General features: G+C 40.1%; 1 protein-coding gene across 3 annotated transcripts in view; it reads right to left on the bottom strand.

Moving 5' to 3' along the window:
- The window catches only part of Ascc1 (activating signal cointegrator 1 complex subunit 1), a 102,994-nt gene that overhangs the window by 68,775 nt on the left and 10,042 nt on the right, over window positions 1-24,177 (bottom strand). For all 3 annotated transcript variants that reach the window (XM_048338978.1, XM_048338979.1, XM_048338977.1), the window contains exon 5: window positions 19,994-20,172. In XM_048338978.1, coding sequence (XP_048194935.1) covers window positions 19,994-20,172 — 179 coding nt within the window. The remainder of the gene's footprint in view (window positions 1-19,993; window positions 20,173-24,177) is intronic.

Raw genomic sequence — 24,177 nt, forward strand, 5'->3', positions numbered from 1 at the left:
AAACAACCCAGATGCCCCTCCACAGATGAATGGATCCAAAAAATATGGTACCTATACACAATGGAATGCTACATAGCAATTAGGAATGGTAAAATATTGTTATTCTCAGGGAAATGGTCAGAACTTGAACAAATAATGTTGAGCGAGACAAGCCTAGAACACAGAAAACAAAGGGGCATGATCTCCCTGATATATGACTGTTAACAAAGGGAGACGGAGAGACAGTAGAGACCAGGTCTGTGAAACCAAAAACTGCTTGTCAAATAGTATTCCCCACAGGATTGGGGCAGCGACCCAACAGTATGTAACTAAAACCAAACAATTACTCAACATATAAAGGTCAAAAATTGACCTCTCAGTGGAATACAATAGCTCAAAAGCTATGTATGTACATTCATATAAGACTACTGTCGACATATTGTCTAATATCAACATTGCATTTAAAGCCCTAGGCGAACTTTCTTGGGCGTGGCCACGTGGCTACTATATATGTTCTTGATACATTGTATATTGTATATATGTCTACCTTACCTAGAGAAGGGATAGAAAAACAGGGCGTAAGATATCACAAGAAATGTACACACTGCCCTACTATGTAACTGTACCCTTTTTGCACAACACCTTGTTAAAAAATTTGTGTTCAATTAATAAATAAATTAAATTTTTAAAAAAACCCTTAGAGGAAAAATAGTATTAAATCTTCATGATTTTGGATTTGGTAATGGATTTTTGATACAACAATAAAAGCATAGACAACCAAAGAAAGATAAATTGGACTTTACCAAAATTTTTTAATTTAATGCATTAACAGACATTGTCAAGAAAGTGAGAGAGGGCTGGGGATATAGCCTAGTGGCAAGAGTGCCTGCCTCGGATACACGAGGCCCTAGGTTCGATTCCCCAGCACCACATATACAGAAAACGGCCAGAAGCGGCGCTGTGGCTCAAGTGGCAGAGTGCTAGCCTTGAGCAGGAAGAAGCCAGGGACAGTGCTCAGGCCCTGAGTCCAAGGCCCAGGACTGGCCAAAAAAAAAAAAAAAAAGAAAGTGAGAGACATATTTGCACATATAAAGATAGTTTCTACCCTTTTGAAGATAAGTCTCAAATTTAATCTCATTTTGTAAATGAAAACCTTTAGAAAAGAAAAGCTAAAACTTTCCTGTAACAGGAGCAAAGCAGGAATTCTATCTTTGAATTGTGGGTTCCATAATCAGATCCCTGGAATAATAAAACTACCCCAAAGCAGAAAATGTAATCAAACATAGATAGCTTGTACCTGTTCTTAGTTTGCCTAAGGGCAAACTACCTAAACCTTGCCTTGGCAACAATAGTTACTAGGTTGTCAGTTTTCCAGGTATTAATAGAGCTTTAGCTATTTTTATATCTGATGAAGAATATACCTGACTGCACATGGACCCAACTTGCTTCATTTAATAAAAGTGATTTTGAGAAATAGTTTTTAAAGTGTGAAGGAAAGTAAGTACAAGGCTTATCGGCCCTGCTGTTCTAACCTATGACACAACCTGTCTTATTATAAAAGGCACACAAGGCCCCCAAATGATTCCAATATGCACAACCTTATCCCAAACTGTACTGTAAATTGTTCCCTTAAGAGCCCTTACTCTGTTCCAGTCATTTCCCACACACCTTATAGATGCCTTCTGAAGGAGTATTATTAGCACCCACATTTTACAGGTGAGAAAACTGAGGCACTAACAAATTAAGGCATCTTGCCAAGGTAACACTGGGAAGATACAATTCAAACTTTGAGCAACTGGAAAAAAAGACAAAACTATTGGTTACCAATAAGAAACATATCTCACTAGCAAAGATAGGGTTAAAAATAAAAGAATGAGGGGCTGGGGATATGGCCTAGTGGCAAAAGTGCTTGCCTTGTATACATGAAGCCCTGGGTTCGATTCCCCAGCACCACATATATAGAAAACGGCCAGAAGTGGCGCTGTGGTTCAAGTGGCAGAGTGCTAGCCTTGAGCAAAAAAGAAGCCAGGGACAATGCTCAGGCCCTGAGTCCAAGCCCCAGGACTGGCCAAAATAAATAAATAAATAAATAAAATAAAAGAATGAAAAAAAAATCCCAAGTAAATGAAACCCCAAAGCAAGGAATAAATACATTCCTATCTGACAAAGCAGACTTCAAATCAAAATCAGTCAGAAGAGACAAAAAAGGCAACTTCATATTGATGAAACATACATACGAACTCAGTGAGTGCTCCTAGTTTCATAAAACAAACACTACTGGACATAAAAGTACAGGTAGATAAATCCCAACAATTACAAAGGTCCACATTAATACCCCACTCTCGCTAATGGAGAACTTATCCAACCAACAAAAGAACCAAGAATTAAATGACAGTACAGCTCAAATGGACTTAATGGACATCTACAGAATATTTCATCCAACAGTCACAGAACATGTTCTTCTCAGAAGCCCACAAAACTTTCTCCAAAATAGATTATATTTTGTGTCAGAAAGCAAGACTTAACAAATGTATGAAAATGGAATTAACTTTATTTTACCAGACTACAATGAAATAAAACTAAAGCCAACAGCAGGAAAAGAGAAAGTATACAAATACATGGAGACTGAATAATATATTGCTGTATTTCTGAAGTGAAGCTACATAATCATATGTATGATCTTTTTAATGTTTTATTGAATTGATTTGCAAATATTTTGTTTTTTTAACAATAGATTTTACATCTATATTCATGAAGCAAGTTGGACTCTAGTTTTCTGGTTTTGGTGTGTTATTATTTGGTTGATATCAGGGTAATAATATCAAGAATAAATTCATAGTGTAAGCTGCTGAGTCTGGGATACCTTGTTCAGCAGCAATAGGGAATGAACACAGGAAATCATTTTAAATTTATGGAAAGGTTGTGACTCAGACTAGTATAGTACCCTCTACTTAAATGCATTCTTGTTAATATTTCACTCTATGTAGTTTATTTATTCTCTCTGGTTCTTTTCGTTCTTTTTGAACTATCTACAGTAGTTTTTAAACACAGTTACTAACTACATGGTTCTCAATAAACTGAAGATTGATAGTTTTATCTAATCTACTGTAGATGTTCTAATTTTGTCAGTTAATCCAATAATGCCTGTGGTATCAGTTTTCCCACTTTAGTATGGGATCAAGTCTGGGAAAGGTTTCCTGTTGAGTTTAGAAGAATCCTGTGATGGCACTGAGCTCAAATGCACAATAAAGGAAAATATTACAAAAATCTTTAACTTAGCACATCTCAGAGTTCTGCTTTACAGCTTGCAATCCCAGTACTCAAGAGGCTACGATAGGAAGACTGCCAAATTTCCAGGAAAGCTTGGGCTACCAAGAGAGACCCTGCTAAAAAAGAAACAGGTAGACAGGTAGGTAGGCAGGTAGGCAGGAAAGGCAGAAGAAAGGGAGGAGGGAGGGAGGGAAGAAGGGGAAAATAATGTCTAGGAACACTTGCCTAGCAAGCATGAGGCAATTCTTAGTACCACCAAAAACAAAATAATAAAATCAAAACCAAAATCTTCTAAAGCTTTTTATTTCATGCAAGGAATGTAAAAATTTTTATTATTAGGAGTGAACATCTTTAAAGGACTATCATTCTATATGCCATAGTGTCTGTCTGTCTGTCTGTCTGTCTGTCTCTCTCTCTCTCTTTCACACAAACACATACACATACACACACACAGTTTTTAAAAAGCATCTTTGGGATTATTCATTTGGGTGATAAACTAAGGGATGACATTGGAAAAATCAGGACACAGTTACCCTTCAAGGAAGAAGACAGGAAAAAGGAGGCATATATATGTTTTATATATATGTATATATATACACATACACACATACATAGATATATGTGCATTATGTCTGTGTGTGCATTATGTCTAGTAATAAAGTTTGAGCTCAGGGTCTCATGCTCTCTCCCCTTTTGTGCTCCTGGTTGGTTCTAGTTCTCTACCAATTGAGCTGTACTTCTTGTACATCTTTCATTCTGCTGGTTAACTGGAAACGAAGTCTCCTAGACTTTTCTGCCAGGGCTGGCTTTGAACTGAAATGCTCCAGGTTTCAGTCTCCTGAGCAGTTAGAATTACTGGTGTGAGCCACCAGCAATCAGCTAATATATATAAACATTTTTAAATGATGAATTTATCATTTGATAGCATTATTGTAAAGTGATGTAAAGTGAGGTCTGGTTGGAGGCAATAGGTCACTGGGGCCTGCCTTCGAGGGGTATATTGTCCCTTGCCCTTCCATTTTTCACTCTCTGTGCTTCCTGGCTGTCATGAAGCTCTCTACCATAATGTTCTACCTCACCACAGCCTATAGCAATGGACCAAGCCACTGAACCTTCAGTAACTATGGTCTCAATCTTTCCTCCCTTGTTTCTGTGAGGTATTTTGAAACAGGGACAGAAAAGCTGAACAATACACCTTACCTCACCCTTCATGAGCCTATCACTTCAGTCAACTTGAGTTCACTTGCCAAGAAAATACTGAGCACAAGGAAACAAAATGTATAGTATTCATCAGAACAGGACACAGAGCATATGGAATACCTACAGGTCACACAATCTGAAGTCTTAGGAGGAATCTGGGGAATAAGTTCAAATAGTCCTTAACTCTACTAGAAACTTATAAGTGACCTTACTAGACAGTCTCTTAATGAGCAGGGAAACGTCCTAAATGTTCCACTGCTTAGCAATGCCATTATCTAAACTTAATATGGAACCAAATAATCTTTATGGCATCAATCTCTAGAGCCATTGTTTCTCTCTGCTCAGTATATCATAGTACTACCACAAGCTTGTTCATTGAAACAGACCAACATCAAATTCTTTGCTCAGGGGTTTAACTGCATTGGGCCCTGCTCCAGGTTTGCCATTACTTGGAGCTGGAACTATTTTGCTCCATTAGCTTGGCCACCCAGGCTGGCGCCTGAACTTCTAATGGTAATTATTGACCTTCTACCTAACAGGGAGAGCAAAGGGTGAAGTAACAGTAATTTCCTGAGGCAGTTTTATCTAGATGGAAATAAACATGCTTCTCTCTGGCTAAGTTAAAACATCTCCAAGTCTCAGTTTCTTTATGTGTTAAATAAGGTCTCACAAAAGGAGAAAAAAAAAAAAAAAAAACATCCAGAAGCTACTTCCACAGAAAACTTGGGTGTAAGTCTAAACCAAGTTCAAAATTCAAAGGTCAATGTCCTGAATATGCAGACCCAGTATAAGACCAGAATTTTCCCTACCAAACTGGAGTTTAGGACTCAGGACTAGTGATCACCACATAGCATTGCAGTCTCTTCACTGATTTTCCTTTTACTCCAGCACTCCAAGATCCCCTGGAGCAGAACTGCTGGCAATGGTGCTCTAAAAACATCAAACATGGAGGGCGAGGAAACATGTAAAGCTGTAATTCTAGTTACTCCAGAGGCAAAGACAGGGAGGATCAAGGATCAAAGTTCAAGATCAATTTTGGCAAGAAAAAGTACCCCCATTTCATCTCAACCAAGAAGTTGGACATAGTAGATCGTGCATTTAATTTGAACGACATAGGAAGCCTCATTAAGAAGACTGAGGTCTAAGGCTGGCGGGTCACAGCAAAAGGGGTAGAGGTATGGCTCAAGTGGTACAGAACTTGCCTAGCAAGTGCAAGATCCTGAGTTCAAACCAGAGTACCACAACAAAGCAAGCAATTTAAAAACCAAAAAGTCACTGTAATCCTAGATGAGATCTAAGGATCATGGTTTGAAGCCAGCCCAGGCAGGAAAGCTCATGAGATTCTTATCGCCAATTAACAACAAAAAAAAGTGGTAAGTAGAGCTGTGGCTCAAATGGTAGAGTTTTAGCTTTGAGCTCAGGTACTGTGCCATAGCCATGAGTTCAAGCCCCAGGACAGGCATTAAAAAAAAAAAAAAAGGCAAGCTTAGAGGCAAGGTCCATAGAGAATAGGATGGATTACTCCCATAAGCATTCGCTCTGCTTCCTTAAAGCTCAACCAGCCTTTCCACACAGATAGGACCTAAAGTAACCACATCTGACAGAGCTGTCAGCAAGTAGAAAAGAACCCACTCTTCAGACTTGGAATGCTTCATTACATGACCATTCGGAAAAGAACTCCAACGAATCTGATCTAAATGTGTAGCGCAGAGGGTAAATAATTTATAGCACTCTGCCTTGACAATATATGCTGATTTCCAGGGACAAAACATTCCTTATCTTTTAGGAGCTACAGGCCTATGTACTCTAACCTGGAATACAGTGTCTCAAATTCTAACTCTACCTCGGTTTCAACAGGCTATTGTCGAGCAAATTATTTCATTTTCCTAGGCTTCAGTTTCCTCTCTGTAAAATAAGTGAGATGGTCTAGTTTACCTTTAATCAAAACTCATACAAATTATTTTACAGATCCATGAACCTATAAGGTAAGAATGTGCTAACAAAAAACAGGTTTGCGTGAAAGATTGGCCAGTTCATCTCCATTGAGCCACTTCTAATAAAATGATATAAACCTCATTAACATATAAAAGCTATTTTTAAAAAGCAGAGTGGTGAAAACAGCATCTGGCTTTACAAACAGACAAGCCCAGGTTCAAGTTCTAATTCTGACATCTATCAGCAGCCTGACCTGGAGCAAGTGCCTATGCTGGGGCTGTTCTGAAGACAATGGCATCATCTATAAAACAGACAATACCCATCAGGGCTCTGTTGTGAGGATTAAATGATACTTGTGAAATCTCTGGCACATAGCCTGCTCCTCTTCTTGCAATTTACATAACTATGCAACACTAAACAGATACTGTATCTGCTCTCCCTTTTAAAGCTGTACTGGGAGCTAAATTAGGCTCTGCTGAGTCATTTCCATTATTCTTTAAGATTGTTCAGAAGAGCTGACTTTCATTTGAGAGTCTCTATGTGTTATTAATGAAATACCTTTTATTCTGGCTTAAAAATTCTATATATTTAGGCATAACAACCAAAAAAGAAGTAAAAGAGATTCTTAACAAGAAAGGACAAATATTCAAGCATCAGCTTTTATACTGACCAGAGAAAAGGACTGTCTCATGAATTTTTTAAAGGTTTACCCATTCAAAAGAAGCAAAGAACATCTCCTTCCCTAAAAGAAGCACCACTTACCTTCTGTGAGTCTACTCTTCTCAAAGCTGCTTTGAGAAGCTTGAAAGCATGAGTGAGCAGTGAACCTACCAAGCTACATTCAGCCCCTAAAACAGACAATGATTACTGTAATTTTGTGACGGGTACAACCAATACTTGTTCAAGGTAGATCCTCAGTTGCTTTTTTTTTTGGCAGTGCTGGGAACTGAACCCAAGACTAGACAGGCAGCCCAACATTAAACTACATCCACAGATCCTCAGGGGCCACCTGATGTAATTCTTTCCCCTCCCTGATATATAATCCATGGACTTCTTACACATCCGGTTTGCTTTAACAATACTTAGAACTACATCTGCAACTTACTCCACACTAGCTACATACCATACTCTTCTCTAAACACTTTAACTCCTCTTCCTACAATACCCACTTTACAGAAAGCTTCTGAGATCTCTGGAATACGTCCCCTTCTGAATTGCCACAGATCCTAAAGTCTTTCCATAGACTGTAACCACAGACTTCTTTTTTTTTTAAAAATATTTTTCTTTATTGTCAAAGTGTGGTACAAAGGGGAACCATAGACTTCTGATACCCACTCTACTACCTCTTGTCTTAACTCACAAGGTATCCTCCACACCATCGTCACATTTTTTCTCTACAATACAATATTCATCACCTTGGTCCCTGCTTAAAATCTTTATTAATTCCTTACCATCTATAAGAAATGTTCAAATATGCCTTTCAAAACTGGAAGCCATTTAACCTTTCTACTCTTAACTCCTACTTCCTCCCTGTCTACCCACTTTCCCGTCTTAAGAACCTTCTCACTTCTCCTGAACACCTCACAAGTGCCAGGTCCTCTGCCCACAGTCACCATCACCCCCAACTGGCCTAGCACAAATTCCTCCCTTTCTTTCAAGACTGGGTGGTGTTACCTCCCTTCATGAGGTATCACTAGAACCTCTCCTCCGGTACCCATTGCACTGCTCTCTTCTAGGATTTACCTTACTGCATGCTATTTCTAGGAGAAGTCTGTTTTCCTCATTAAGGGAAGAGAGTATATATACATAGTCCATGACTATGTATAACACATGTATACCATATCTACTTGGTATATGGTAGGCATTTAACAAGCTATATAAAGATAAAAAATCATCTACCAACTCTTTCTATAAGAAAACACCAACTACTATCTTTATCCAAATAGTAAACTACATGATGAATCTTATAAACATCTCTTTTTACTTTCCTATCAACATCACAATTCAGGGAGCTACAATTTTTCCTATACACAAAGACAATTATACTATCTTGATTCTAAATTAGTTCATAAAATAACTTCAAACACTGCAGTGGACCTTTATAAAGAATTCTAAATTCTATGTTATGCTAAAAAAGACTAAACCCCGGGCTGGGGATATGGCCTAGTGGCAAGAGCGCTTGCCTCGTATACATGAGGCCCTGGGTTCAATTCCCCAGCACCACATATACAGAAAATGGCCAGAAGTGGTGCTGTGGCTCAAGTGGCAGAGTGCTAGTCTTGAGCAAAAAGAAGCCAGGGACAGTGCTCAGGCCCTGAGTCCAAGCCCCAGGACTGGCCAAAAAAAAAGACTAAACCCCAATAATCCTATTAATAAATCAGCAAAGGAGCTATACAGATACTTTTCTGAAGAAGTAAATATGGCCAACAAATACATGAAGAAATGCTTAACATCACTGGCCATAAAGAAATACAAATCAAAACATTGAGATTCTATCTTCAATTAAGAAAGGCCATCATCAAGAACATAAGTAAGTACAGGCTGGGAACGTGGTTTAGTGGTAGAGTGTTGGCCTAACATGCATGCATAAAGCCCAGGGTTCAATTCCTCAGTACCACATAAACAGAAAGGGCCAGAAGTGGTGCTGTGGCTCAAGTGGTAGAGTGCTAACCTTGAGCAAAAAGAAGCTCAGGGACAGCTCAAGCCCCAGACTGGAAAAAAAAAAAAAAAATATATATATATATATATATATATATATATATATATATATATATATAAACTGGTGAGGATGCAGGGGAAAAGGAATCCTAATTCACTGTTCATGGGAATATAAATTAGTGCAACTACTATGGAAATCAGTATAGAGATTCCTCAAAAAATTAAACATAAAACTAATCTATGCTCAGGCGTTTATCTGAAAGACTGAATAATGTGATACAATAAAGGCACCTACACACCCATGTTCAATGCAGCACAGTTCATAATACCCAAGTTATAGAAATAGTCCAGATGCCCTATAAGAGATGAATGTATAGAGCCAGAGTGAAGGACCAAGGTAACCCCATATTGTACTAAGACCCCATTCTGTACCTGACTGACCTTACTGAAAGCCCTAAAAACCATAAAACACCCTGAGACAGGGAGTTCTCAGAAAAACTATAAACACCCATAAGAGTGACCAGCAGAGAAGAAAAACAAGTTTTGGAGTTATGCCAGGACTCCCCCACCCAGGTGTGGTTTCCAGTATCTAATTAAAAACCTGCAGCTGTGCACGTATCCCCCTTGCTACACCCCTATAGCTTAACCAATCAATTTTAAATGCATCGGTCCCTTGATCTGACCAATGACCCTTTCCAGATTCCTTCCCGCCACCAAATGCGCCAAACATGTTTTAGAATTATATTATAATTTTCCCGCGGTGTGTGTTGATTTATTAAAAGATGCTATGATGTATGCTAAGTCCATGCCTTCCCCAAAGAATGTATAAAACAGCTGGAAGCCCCAGGCTCAGGGCCTCTTAGCATCACCAGCATGCTGAGTGCTCGGAGAACCCAGCTAGCTCAAAATAAACGCCCTTTTTGCTGCTTGCATTGGTCTTGGTCTCTGGAGGTCTTCTGGGGGATCCGAACTCGAGCATTTCAAATGAATCAAAAGATACACACAATGGAATTTTATGCATTCATCAGGAAGGAACAAATTATAGTCATTTGCAGGAAAATAGATGTGGAAAAATAAGCCAGGCCCAGAAAGATACAGGTTGCACGTTTTCTTTCCTATAGCCACTCAGATGAACACACACAGGGCATATGTATAATATACTATCAGTTGACTAAAATAGAGTATGTGAAGAAGTAACATTCCACACAAAAAGGAATTCAACAACATGACTATAAAGGGAGCTAATAGGAAGGAACATAGATGAATGAAAAAAGGAACAGGGACAAAAGTAATAATACTCAATTTACATATGAGAAAAAGGAAGTGAGAAATATGATGATGGGGGGAAGGAAGAAGAATGATGAAAGGAATGATTCTGATCAAGAAGTCCTGGACACATAAATGGACATTTTAAATTGTGAGGTGAACATGATAACCACTATACTACAGAAACAACTGGACATGTTAAATTGTAACCCCTTCATACAACTATATATAGATAAATAAATGAATGACATGCTAAAGTTTCTACATGTAATTTTCTCCTTTGATAACTAATCCTCTTGGGGGAAGGGGAGGCAGGGGGGAGGGAGGAGGTAACAAGTTGAACAAGAAATGTACTCACTGCCTTACATGTGAAACTGTAACCCCTCTGTACTTCACTTTGACAATAAAGAAAAAATAATAATAAAAAGAAAAAAAAAACACATACACAAACAATCCTCTCTAGAAAAAAACTAATGCTAACTGGGGAAGTGATAGGAACCCAGATCCATTAGCCATCTCTGCTCAGTGTCAGCCTTCACACAACACACAATATGAGCACAACTGTGTCGTCTCTGGAATTATAACCTATTCAGATTCTCTAGGCAGCCCAAGAAATTCCCTGTTGCATCTGACAGGTCTATATGGCTTCAGAATGTCTCACTTCAGTTTTGAATTATGTTTTTCATTACTGATGTGCCTTCTCTGCTGGACCCTGCTGTGAGATAAAGTGGAATTATAGCAGCAGTACCAGCTATAGAATGATTGAGAGATATACAGGGTTGTAATATACTTCTTGAACTCCCAAACAGCAAGACATCTTTGAATCTTAATGTGAGAGAGAAAAGTGGGGGGAAAAATAAGGTGCAGTTGGTCTGCAGATCACATAGATAAGAAATGCCTTACTATGTCTGTGAGCAACTAAATCCCACATTAAACACTCAGGCTTAGGGAGCTCAAGCACAGGGATGATGATAATGTCTGTAGTCAAACAGCATTTCTTCTATAACAGATGAGTACAATGGAGAGTAATGTCAGGAAATGCTTTTCTACAGGGTCAATTCAGTTTCTACAGGGGGGTCAAGGGTGAGGTCAAGGACAAGCCTGCTACCAAACAAAGAGGAAAAAGAGGCCAGTTATTTTAAAGATAGAAAAGTTCAAGAAAGGGTGATGGAAGAACAGAATGAGATCTAGGCACAGCAAAGCTGTATTATTGTACCAAAAATGTGATTTTCACAACAGTATTTTGTTTCTGTTTTTTGTGGTACTAATCCTATATAGAAAAATGAATGTGGGCTGGGAATATGACCTAGTGGCAAGAGTGCTTGTCTCACATACATGAAGCCCTGGGTTCGATTCCCCAGCACCACATATATAGAAAATGGCCAGAAGTGGCGCTGTGGTTCAAGTGGCAGAGTGCTAGCCTTGAGCAAAAAGAAGCCAGGGACAGTGCTCAGGCCCTGATTCCAAGCCCCAGAACTGGCAAAAATAATAATAATAATAATAATAATAATAAAATAAAATAAAAAGTTAATAAAAAAAAGAAAAATGAATGTGACTAATCCTATATAGATGGGTGCAAGTTTATATAATTCTATATAATACAATTCTACCATTTGAACTCCCAGCCTTTTACAACAGTTTCTAATGATAAACATTAATAGCTGTACTAGGCAAAATTCTCATAATGACCTCCAACCACCCTTTACCCTGTAAAATCCAACTTCTCTGATTTATAAGAATGCTTAGCCATCTTCATATATAATTAAAATGCATTTTGATATTATTTACCCTCTACCTTTCTTTTTCCCTCTCCTCTTCTCATCCTCTAAATAGTCCCATAGAATCACAGTCCACATATATGTATGTGTATATACATGTATATATAATTATGTACATGTCCATATGTCTCTTAGGTCTAGTTTCCACATTTGAGCAAAGACATGTATTTGGCTTTTTTAGCTTGGCTTATCTTATTCAATATAATGATCTCCAAATTACATCTACTTTCCTGAAAATGACATGATTTCATTTTTCTTTATGGCAGTGTAATACTCTATGGTATATCTGTACCATATCTTCTCATCCATTCATCAGCTGTCAGATATGGCAGATGTTGATAAATATGCAGGCATCTTTCTTTATAGTGAGATCATATGGTAGGTTTATTTATTTATTTATTTATTTATTTATTTATTTATGTGCCAGTCCTGGGGGCTTCAACTCAGGGCCTGGTGCTGTCCCTGAGCATTTTTTACTCAAGGCTTACACTCTACCACTTGAACCACACCACCACTTCTGGCATTTTGGTGATTAACTGGAGATAAGAATCTCACTGACTTTCCTGCCTATGCCCAGCTATTTTTTTTTTTTTTTTTTTGGTCAGCTGTGGGGCTTGAACTCAGGGCCTGGGCGCTATCTCTGAGCTTCTTTGCTCAAGTAGTGCTCTACTACTTTGAGCCATACCATCATTTTCAGTTTTCTGTTGGTTAATTAGAGATAAACAGTCTCATGGACTTTCTTGCCCAGGCTATCTTCGAACCATGATCCTCAGATCTCAGTCTTCTGAGTAGCTAGGATTACAGGTGTGAACCACTAGTGCCCAGCACCAGGCCCAGTTTAGTAAGTCTATTTTTTAGTTTTTTGAGGACCCTCCATACTTGTACTAGTTCACATTCCTATCATCAGTATGTAGGAGTTCCTTCTATGATTATGAATGGAAGCTGTAAATGTAACATCAGTCCTCTAATCACATTATTTGCTGCAACTGACCTTAAAGCTAAGACCACTGAGCTCTTCAAAAAGAAGGGTCAAGTCAAAGACAAAGCATAAGAAGACTCTGATGGAAATCAGGATAACCACACATGAAGGAAATGGGAACTCCATATCTACAGTCAAAATAAGAACATAAATTCTCCCAACTACCTGAATTAATGTGAAAGTGATTCTTTACCAAAGCTTCCAAGCTTACCTACTTCCAGGCTACCTGCCACCTTCAATTAAGCTTTGTGAGACCCTAAACAAGGAACTCAGTTCAGTCCACTGGGTTGAATGACCTACAGAATTACAGAACTAGAACAGAACTAAGAGATGATAAATGAATGATGTTTTTAGCTGCATGAAATGTGGTAATTTGTTACACAGCAACGAACACTCATAGGATAATACACAAGAGCAAATTATAAACTCATATTCCAATAGAACCTTTCACCTCAGATTTTCCAAAAGCACTAATATGTTTAATATAAGCTATAAGAGGATAAAATCATTTGTCAAAAAAACAAAACTTGGAGGCTGGGGATATGGCCTAGTGGCAAGAGTGATTGCCTCGTATACATGAGGCCCTGGTTTCGATTCCTCAGCACCACATATACAGAAAACGGCCAGAAGTGGTGCTGTGGCTCAAGTGGCAGAGTGCCAGCCTTGAGCGGGAAGAAGCCAGGGACAGTGCTCAGGCCCTGAGTCCAAGCCCTAGGACTGGCCCAAAAACAAAACAAAAAAAAACAAAAACAGCTGACCTCAGCCTGTCCCTCCCCTTCCTGTCTTTAACAGGAAGAGAAGGAAGTCTGACATCACTTGAGGGACAGCCCCTTGGGACCAATCAGGGGCCCCTCTCTTGTGCCCACCTTTGGGGTATATCTGGGAGGCTCCTCATTTGAATAAATAGAAGCCCTAGAGGTTTTTCTCCAGGGGCCCGCGCATCTGTGTCGTTCTGGGCGGTTTTGGAGCACCCTGCGACCACACGCCACCGAGGCTACCTGTGGCCATCACTCCCACGTGAGCGATAATGGACCACCCAGGAAGGGGCAGACAAGCCCCTTCCCCCCCCCCCAAGCGAGGGGAAGTAGAGAGAGAGAGAGAGAGAGAGGAGAGGCTACCTGTGGCCATCACTCCCACATGAGAGCATAGAGGACCACCCAGGAAGGGGTGGACAAGTCCCTTCCCCCCCCCCAAGCGAGGGGAAGTCGAGAAAGAGCGCCCACACAATCCTAATTGAAGTTGATGCCTTATGACTATATCTGCTAAAACACTAATGTAGTTTGGTGGATCACACCTGTAATCCCAACTACTCAAGAGTTGGAGATTGAGAGGATACAGATCAAAGCCAGTTCAGGAAAGCTAAGCAATACCCCATTTTCAACAAACAAACCATGAGTGATGGTTCATACTTACAATCCTAGCTACTCAGAAGGCTTATGTAAAATAAGCTCTGAGGCCAGCCCTGACCAACACACACACACACACACACACACACACGCACACACGCACACACATACAAACCACCTCAAGACCGTATCTAAAAAATAAAAGGGAGCTGGGCGCAGGTGGCTCCTACCTGTAATCCTAGCTAGTCAGGAGGCTGAGATCTGAGGATGGTGGTTCAAAACCAGCCAGGGCAGGAAAGTCTGTGAGACTCTTATCTCCAATTAACGACCAGAAAACTCGAAGTGGTGCTATGGCTCAAACTGATAGAGCACTAACCTTGAGCTGAAGAGCTCAGGACTATGCCCAGGCTCAGAGTTCTAGCCCCAAGACTAATAATAATAATAATATTAATAATAATAAAAGCAAAAAAGGGCAGGGATGTAGCTCAAGAGGTAGAGCAAGTATGGGAACCTGAGTTTAAACCCCAGTACCATTGGGGAAAAAAAAGTCAGGTACCACTAGTGATTGATGCCTATAATCCTAACCACTAAGATCTGAGGATCCAAGTTCGAAGTCACCTGGGCAATAAAGTCTGTGAGAGTCTTATCTCTCATTAGCTACCATTAAAAAAAAAGCAGAAAGGGGGCTGGTAATATGGCCTAATTGCAGAGTTCTTGCCTCCCACACATGAAGCCCTGGGTTTGATTCCTCAGCATCACATATATAGAAAAAGCCAGAAGTGGCGCTGTGGCTCAAGTGGTAGAGTGCTACCCTTGAGCAAAAAGAAGCCAGGGACAGGGCTCAAGCTGGGCTTTCAAGCCCCAAACTGGCAAAAAAAAAAAAAAAAAGTTCAGGGAGAGTAGTATCCAGGCCCTAAGTTCAAGCCCCAGAACTGGCATGCCCACACACACACACACACACACACACACACACAAAAACGTGGTTTTGTAGTTTGTAGCTCAGAAGAAAAAATTGACAAACATGGAACGAAGATTTTTAGATATATAAAGCATCATGAATTCACTGAAAAAAAGTGGAACGCTATCACAATTAGGAATTTGTTTTTAATAGCTCATGGTAGCACACATATGTATTACTAGCTTTACCAGCTACTCAGTAGTCCTTGAGCCCAGAAGTTGAAGACCATCTTGGGCAACATAGCAAGCCCCTGTCTCACAGAAAAAGCAAAGAAAAAGAGTATCTTATCATTTTCCTATGGTTTAAGTAAAGGAATGCTAAGACCCTCTTCATTCTAGAATGCTGAAATTCATCAGAGATGTCAAATGAGTTTTAGAGGATCCAAACAACAGTGAATAGTTTGTGAAGAAACAACTGCTAACCTCAGTGAACAGCAACATGGTATGTTCTTCAAAGCTTCTGAAAGGAACTCACTTAAATTGCAGTTCTAAGTACAGAGTACTACTGCAAAGTACCTGAAAGCTTTTATAGCCTGCCACTCTAACATCAGAATAAAACTCACTAAAAATCTCTTCCCCTATAATATAGATAATGGTTCCTTTCTTATTGCCTCTTTTATGCTAGGTTTATTTCCTGCTGATATCAGGGCCTGATTTAAAAGCTGGAAGGAGGCTATGTCAGTATGCAGTCTCCCTGAAAGCAGGAAGTACTTGACTGATTAAGGCTAGCATGACATTCATAGTGGTTAGTTTCAATCCAGCTGAATCAAAAGAACCTTTCCAAGATTTGCTCCACTAGCCTATGTCAGCAGCCTCAGCCCCGCCCCCCCCCAAAAAAAGTAAGGAAAAAGTACAGGCCTCCTACATCAAGAGAAAAAAGATTCACTTATTAAAATCTATTTGCCTCAATCTGATAGGTAGCAATTCGATATGAGCAATGGAGATACACAAAGAAAATCTAAGCTGGAAATATACCCCACCCCCACTTGAGGGGGAAAATGTTAAACAACAGGTAAACATGAGCACTGAGCCAAGAAAACATAAGGAAGTATTTGGTTCATGCTGAGCAACCTACTGGTCCCTTGGGCTGAAACAATCAGCTACACAGAAATTGTGTGTGTGTGTGTGTGTGTGTGTGTGTGTGTGTGTGTGTGTGTGTGTGTGTGTGTGTGTATTATCTTGTTCAGTAGCAGAAAAGAAAGAAGGAGTTTCTAGGGTCCACTGCCCAGGATCCAGTTCAAGATGGCTGGAGTGGGATGGGAATATGGCCTAGTGGCTAGAGTGCTTGCCTCATATACATGAAGCCCTGGGTTTGATTCCTCAGCACCACATACATAGAAAAAGCCAGAAGTGGCGCTGTGGCTCAAGTGGCAGAGTACTAGCCTAGAGCAGAAAGAAGCCAGGGACAGTGCTCAGGCCCTGAGTCCAAGCCCCAGGAATGGGGGGTGGGGGGTGGGGAAGATAGCTGAAGTGACCAAAAGTCACTTTTGGATCATGAACATGTTATTTTAACCTAGCTGTAACTGCAGACTTCCCCCACCTCCAAATGGGTTTTCTTAGGTGGTGACTGGTGATGATCACTTTCACAGATGATTTCTGCTTTGTAAAAGGGGAGGTTATCAATCATAGCAAAGGATGTACCAAAGAGGTGGAGAAAATGGAAGAGATTCAAATAAAGCTCCTGTTTTCCAATATAAGGGTCATTCATATTTATGCCAATTTTCTTATTTCAGTATGTGTGTGAATACACACTGAAAATTTGGCATGTATGTCAATAAGAAAGTTTGCAATATATGTTACACACACACACACATACACACACACAGCATTAGAAGAAAATATGCCATAATAGTATATTTCAGAGGTGATACTATAATAATTTCTTATTACCTTTTCTGTGATATATATTTTTATTACTATTATTATTTGCCAGTCCTTGGGCATGAAAGCAGACCCTGCACACTGTTCCTGGCTTCTTTCTGCTCAAGGCTAGCACTCTACCACTTGAGCCACAGTGCCACTTCTGGCCTTTTCTATATATGTGGTGCTGAGGAATCAAACCCAGGGCTTCATGTATACGATACATGAGGCAAGCACTCTACCACTAGGTCATAGTCCCAGCATATTTTTTTTGTCTTTTCTTTTTTTGGTACTAGAGATTGAACCCAGGATGTTGCACTTGCTAGGCAAGCGCTTTGCCAGTGAGCTACATCCCAGCCCTGTTTTCTATATTTTGTAATAAACACATGTTACGTACAAAATTTTTAGTCAATAAATCTTTTCTTAAATCAATGAAAAGTATATCCAAGGACCTGGGAATGTGGCTTAGTAGTAGAGTGCTTGCCTAGCATGCATGAAAAGCCCTGGGTTTGATTCCTCAGTACCACATAAACAGAAGAGGCCAGAAGTAGCACTATAGCTCAAATGGTAGAGTGCTAACCTTGAGCAAAAGAAGCTCAGACAGTGCCCAGGTCCTGAGTTGAAGCCCCAGTGTTGGGGATTTATCTTGGCCTTAAGGGGGGAAGGACGATGAGAGCGTTCCCCAGACACCGCCCTTCCCCCAGCCCTGGGACAGTGTGGAAGTGAGCCACACCTATCTCCTTCTGGGTCCGGAACCAGAAGGGGTAGCTTTGAGACAATCCCCCACCTTGCGCCAGCAAGCACATGTGCTCCCTTTTCTCGGGCTTTGCCCAGAGGGCGGTACTATGGGAAGTGACGTTAGCCCATGAGGGAGGTCCTTGGGAGCTGCTCTTGGATGGACAAGCTCGCCAGCCTATCACCAGCTCATGCTCAATCCTCGTCAACACTACTATATTACTGTGAACCCCTCCCGAATAAACCGGATTGCTCTCCAAAGCGTCTCCGAGATCCGTCTGCGCCTGGCTTCCTTTGTGGGTAAGGAGGGAGGAAAAGGGGATCTCGTTCAGCCATGTGCACTTTAGGCTTGCCAGTGTCTCTTCGCTCCACCTTGGCTGCCCGCGGGTCGGGCGCCCAGGGGAGAGGGTGAAAAGGGGAGCACTGATAAGGGAGTAAGCTTAGCATCCCTGCACCAGGGGAGGTGAATCTAGTCCGGCACCCCAGGACTGGCAAAAAAAGAAAAGAAAGAGAGAAAGAAAGGAAGAAGGAAGGAAAGAAATGGTCACACACTCACACACACACACACACACACACACACACACACACACACAAAAGGAGCTGGGCACACAGGCTCACAACTGTAATTCAAGCTACTCAGAAGGCTGTGATATGAAGGATCAGGATTTGATGCTACCCCAGGCAGAAAAGTTCATGAGACTCAATGTCCAAAATAACTAGCAAACAAACCAAGCTGGAAGCATGGCTCAAGCAGTAGAGTATCAGGGCAGCAAGAAAGCCAAGCAACCATGGTGTCCTGAGCTCAAATCCCAGAACTGGTTAAAACATAAAATAATAAAAGGATTTTCCTTGAACTTGAATCAGGGCCTGAACCACTGTCCCAGAGCTTCTTTGTTCAAGGCTGGCAGTCTATCGTTTGACTCACAAAGCTCTACTTCCAGCTTTTTTTTTTTTGGTGTTTAGTCTCATGGACTTTCCAGCCCACTGGGCTGGCGTCCAACCCTGATCCTCAGGCATCAGCCTCCTGACTAGCTAGTTAGGATTACAGACCACCAAAGTCCAACTCCAAAAGGAATTTTAAGACATATTTTCTTATCTAGATTATCTGAAACTATCCTAATCATAAGCACTATACTGTTTAAAAGTATGTAATACTATATGAAAATTTATTTTTCAGTCACAATATTAATCCCAAATGAGCATGGCTGCCTAGAAGCAGATCTTTACATAATGATATCTTATTAACATGCCATCCCCATAAGGTATAGAATAGTGTATATATAAAGATGGGTCTTTTTCTTGGGGTGGGGGAAGTCCTAGGCTTGGACTCAGGGCCTGAGCATTGCCCCTGGCTTCTTTTTGCTCAAGGCTAGCACTCTACCACTACCACTTGAGCCACAGCGCTACTTCTGGCTGTTTTCTATATATGTGGTGCTGGGGAATCGAACCCAGGGCTTCATATATACAAGGCAAGCACTCTTGCCACTAGGCCATATTCCCAGCCCTAAAGATGGGTCTTATGTCTTGAATTTTTTGTTGTTGTTGGTAATGGTTGTAAGGCTTGAACTCAAGGCCTGGGCACTGTCGCTGAGCTTTATAGCTCAAAGCTAGTGCTCTACCACTTTGGGCCACAGCCCAAATTGGGTAATTAGAGCTAAGAATCTCATGGACTTTCCTGCCAGGGCTGACTTTGAACCCTGGTCCTCAGATTTCAGCCTCCTGAGTGACTAGGATTACGGGCATGAGCCACCAGCGCCCAGCAACATCTTCAGATTTTTAAGATTCAAAACATTATATGTCAATACTCTTTTCTCTTGTTCAGTATTATGAGAAACCATTAGAAGTAGTCAGAAGAGGTTTTCTTCTTACTGTTTAAGTTATGAACCACTTTTACATGTTTTTAAATTTTTTTTGCTGGCTTCATGTATACCAGGCAAGTACTCTGCCACTAAGCCACATTCCCAGCCCCTACATGTCTTTTGGACTTTTTTTTACTTGACTTTTATTTTTTGGGTTTGTTTGCTGCTTACCATGGAGCACTTCTCCAGTACTTCCTCCTGAAACTTCAGGAATCCTTCCTGAACCTCAACTTCATTGAGGAAAAAGGAAAGAAAGTGAGTGAAGGGCTGCTTTCTTCTAAAAGTGTGCAAAAGAACATCAATCCGAGTTCGGGCTGAAATCACACCATTCCGTTGCTGGCCAGTGATCACTGAAAGCAAAGGAAAACAGGTTAACACATTCTAGGACTCCAAATGCTTCAGAGGTAAGTGCTCCATGATGCTATCACCTCCAAAAAGGCTCGAAGGTTCTCAGTGTGTAGAAATCCGAATGATGGTATGGAGAAGCAAACTGCTAATGAATTCAGTCTATACAGAATGAGGATTAGAAAGCCCCAGGTACTGGGGCTGGGAATGTGGCCTAGTGGTAAAGTGCCCGCCTCATATACATGAAGCCCTGGGTTCGATTCCTCAGTACCACATATATAGAAAAACCCGGAAGTGGCGCTGTGGCTCAAGTGGTAGAGTGCTAGCCTTGAGCAAAAAGAAGCCAGGAACAGTGCTCAGGCCCCGAGTTCAAGCCCCAGGACTGGCAAAACAAAACAAAACAAACAAACAAATAGAAATAGAGTACCTTTAAGACCAACTAATCAAATACCCAAATGGGTCCAAAATCTATAAAACAGGGGAGGAGGGAAGAGGAAAGGAGGGAAGAGGAGGGGATTCAAAGATCAACAAGAAAAAAAAAAAAAAAAAAAGAACTAGAAGCCAGGTGCTGGTGGCTCACACTTGTAATTCTAACTACTCAAGAAGTTGAGATCTGAAAATCACAGCTTGAAGCCAGCCCAGGCAGGAAAGTCCATGAGACACTTATCTCCAACTAAACATAGAAAACCAGAAGTGGCACAGTGCTAGCCCATATGGCCTAGTGGCGAGAGAGCTTGCCTCGTATACATGAGGCCCTGGGTTCGATTCCCCAGCACCACATATACAGAAAACGGCCAGAAGTGGCGCTGTGGATCAAGTGGCAGAGTGCTAGCTTTGAGCAAAAAGGAAGCCAGGGACAGTGCTCAGGCCCTGAGTCCAAGGCCCAGGACTGGCAAAAAAAAAAAAAAAAAAAAAAAAGGAAAGTAAAAGGTCTATCTCTCTGTCAGAGATTAAAACTAGGGTAACAGTAAGAAACTTAAAGGCTTAAAATTCCTGTTTGTTTCATTTCTGTCAAAGGTTACTACGAAAAATGCTCAATTTTTCCTTTAAAAAGGTATTTTTTTTTTTTTTTTTTTGGCCAGTCCTGGGCCTTGGACTGAGCACTGTCCCTGGCTTCTTCCCGCTCAAGGCTAGCACTCTGCCACTTGAGCCACAGCGCCGCTTCTGGCCGTTTTCTGTATATGTGGTGCTGGGGAATCGAACCTAGGGCCTCGTGTATCCGAGGCAGGCACTCTTGCCACTAGGCTATATCCCCAGCCCCTAAAAAGGTATTTTTTAAAACCAAGATTATAAGATGCTTTTATTTTTGCAGGGAAAAAAATTTTTTTAATAAAATATAATACAAGATTTTTTTTTTTCCTTTTTTTTTTTTACCAGTCCTGGGGCTTGGACTCAGGGCCTGAGCACTAGGTCCCTGGCTTCTTTTTGCTCAAGGCTAGCACTCTGCTACTTGAGCCACAGCGCCACCTCTGGCCGTTTTCTGTATATGTGGTGCTGGGGAATCGAACCCAGGGCTTCCTGTATAAGAGGCAAGCACTCTTGCCACTAGGCCATATTCCCAGCCCCGATGTTTTCATTTTTGTAACACAGAAAACTGAAATGGGCAGGTAAAAAGTGCTCAGAGACCAGCTGGTCTCTGAAAAGTCAGTCTTAGGAAAAGCCAAATTGATCAAGAGCAAATACAATAAAAATACCTACAGGAACCAGTTTTTCTGTGGCATGTACCAAAGAACTATAATAAGAAACCTACAGAAGAAAAATAATTTAAAGCATTTATGTTTTTTTTTCTTATTAGTACTAGTGGTAGTGGTACTGGGGATGGAATCCAGAACTTTGTGCAAGCTAAAGCTAATATTCTACCACTGTAGTACCACTGCTACATCCCCCTTTGTTAACTATTTTAAAAACTTGTTTCCTGGCTGCAATGATAATATCATTTTATAAAATGCTTCTGGTATTCCATTGCCTATGATATCCAAACAAGACAAGACCAGATCCTTGCATGCAGGACAATTTAAAACCTATCAGGTTACTTTGTTATTTCTCTTCATTTTGGAGAGGCAAAACCAAATGAAGAAATGACAGCAAAACACTAATCTAACTGCTATATTGATTTCACAACATAATTCAATTTATCTGGCTAGAATAGATATAATTTTTTTCATTTATTTTATTTCCCTACAACACCAATAAGTGAGTTTATCCTCTTAGTTTTCAAGTAAATCAATTCCACTAAATTCCTACTTTTAATAATTGGACATACTAGTTTTTCACAATGCAACATTCCTGGTAAACCAAAATAAAATCTTTGTAACCTTCCTATCCTTTTCTGGACAAGCTCTGGGATAACTCCAGTACCTTAAAATAACTAAGGCCTCCAAACTTATACCATGGTATAATTCATTTTTCTGCAATAAAAATTATATATATATAAAACTACAGATTAAAAAACTGAGAAAATAGTTATGTGTTAATAGCAATTATAACAGTTTTCCCTTTATATTTATCTTATATATGATTTCTGCAAATTCATTTTTGAAAACATTTATTTTATAATCAGAAAAAAGCTAAATATAGAAGCTACAATACAATTTTAGAATCATTTCAAAATTTGTAATTTGAACTTCATAAAACCTTAAAAACTCAAGCTTCTGCACATATAATTCTTTTTGTTTTAAAATGTTATTTTATTCATATATTACAAAAGCAAACCTTCATTCACAATATGATACCCGATATAGTTATTTCAATATTAAACTGCTTTCTGGATCCCTAAATGATATAGTGTATTTTACAACTGTGGTGCAAGATTTATGTGTTACATACAAAATATGTTCTTTGCGCCAAAGTACATATTAACAAAAAAAAAGTTACAGAATGCAAACACCCTTCTAAGATAAATGAAAAAGTCTTTATCAGGGAATTTAACTTTTAATAACATTTAGATTTTTTAATAACCCATTCATTTGACAAATATTTTTACAGAACTTAAAAGTATATTTTAGTAGTAATTCCCTTTGTCAAACAATTCAGCAGATGAATGGTAAACACTTATTTCTAAAATGAAATAGCAAGGATCATGGTTGGAAGCCAACCTGGATAGGAGAGTCTATAAGACTTATTTACAATTAATCTTACCTACAATTAATCACAGAAAAAACTGGAAGTGGTGCTGTGGATCAAGGGGTAGAGTGCTAACCTTGAGCAAAAGGAGCCCAATGACAGGGGCTAGGAATGTGTCTCAGTGGTAGAGTGCTGGGAATGTGGCTTAGTGGTAGAGTGCTTGCCTAGCATGAACGAAGCTCTGGGTTCAATTCCTCAGCACCACATAAACAAAAAGCAGCCTCTGTGACTCAAGAGCTACAGTGTTAGCCTTGAGCAAAAGAAGCCAGAGACAGTGTTCAGGCCCTGAGTCCAAGCCCGAGGACTGGCCTAAAAAAAAAAAAGAAAGAAAGCTCAAGGACAGTGCCCAGGCCCAGAGTTTAAACCCTAGGACAGGCAAAAACAAACAAACATATAAATGGATGAATGAATAAAATGAAGTAGCATTGGAAATACCCAATGGAATTTTTTCCAAGTAAAAGTCTAGTCTTCACTTGAATTTCAAGAAATTGTAGTTATATTGCCACATTAGTAAAATCTGAAATAAAACCATTACTCGTTAATCTCTTCACAGTTTCTTTTCTTTTCTTTTTTCTTTTTTTTCTTTTTTGCCAGTCCTGGGGCTTGAACTCAAGGCCTGAACACTTTTCCTGGCTTCTTTTTTGTTTTTTGCTCAAGGCTAGCACTCTGCCACTTGAGCCACAGCGCCACTTCTGGATTTTTTTATATATGTGGGGCTGAGAAATCGAACCCAGGGCTTCATGTATGTGAGGCAAGTACTCTACCTCTAGGCCATAGTCCCAGTCCCTCTTCACAGTTTCTTAAAAAAACAAATATTAGGGGCTGGGGATATGGTCTAGTGGCAAGAGTGCTTGCCTCCTATACATGAAGCCCTGGGTTCAATTTCC

The sequence above is a fragment of the Perognathus longimembris genome, chromosome 2, assembly GCF_023159225.1.
Source record: "Perognathus longimembris pacificus isolate PPM17 chromosome 2, ASM2315922v1, whole genome shotgun sequence".
Classification (NCBI taxonomy): domain Eukaryota; kingdom Metazoa; phylum Chordata; class Mammalia; order Rodentia; family Heteromyidae; genus Perognathus; species Perognathus longimembris.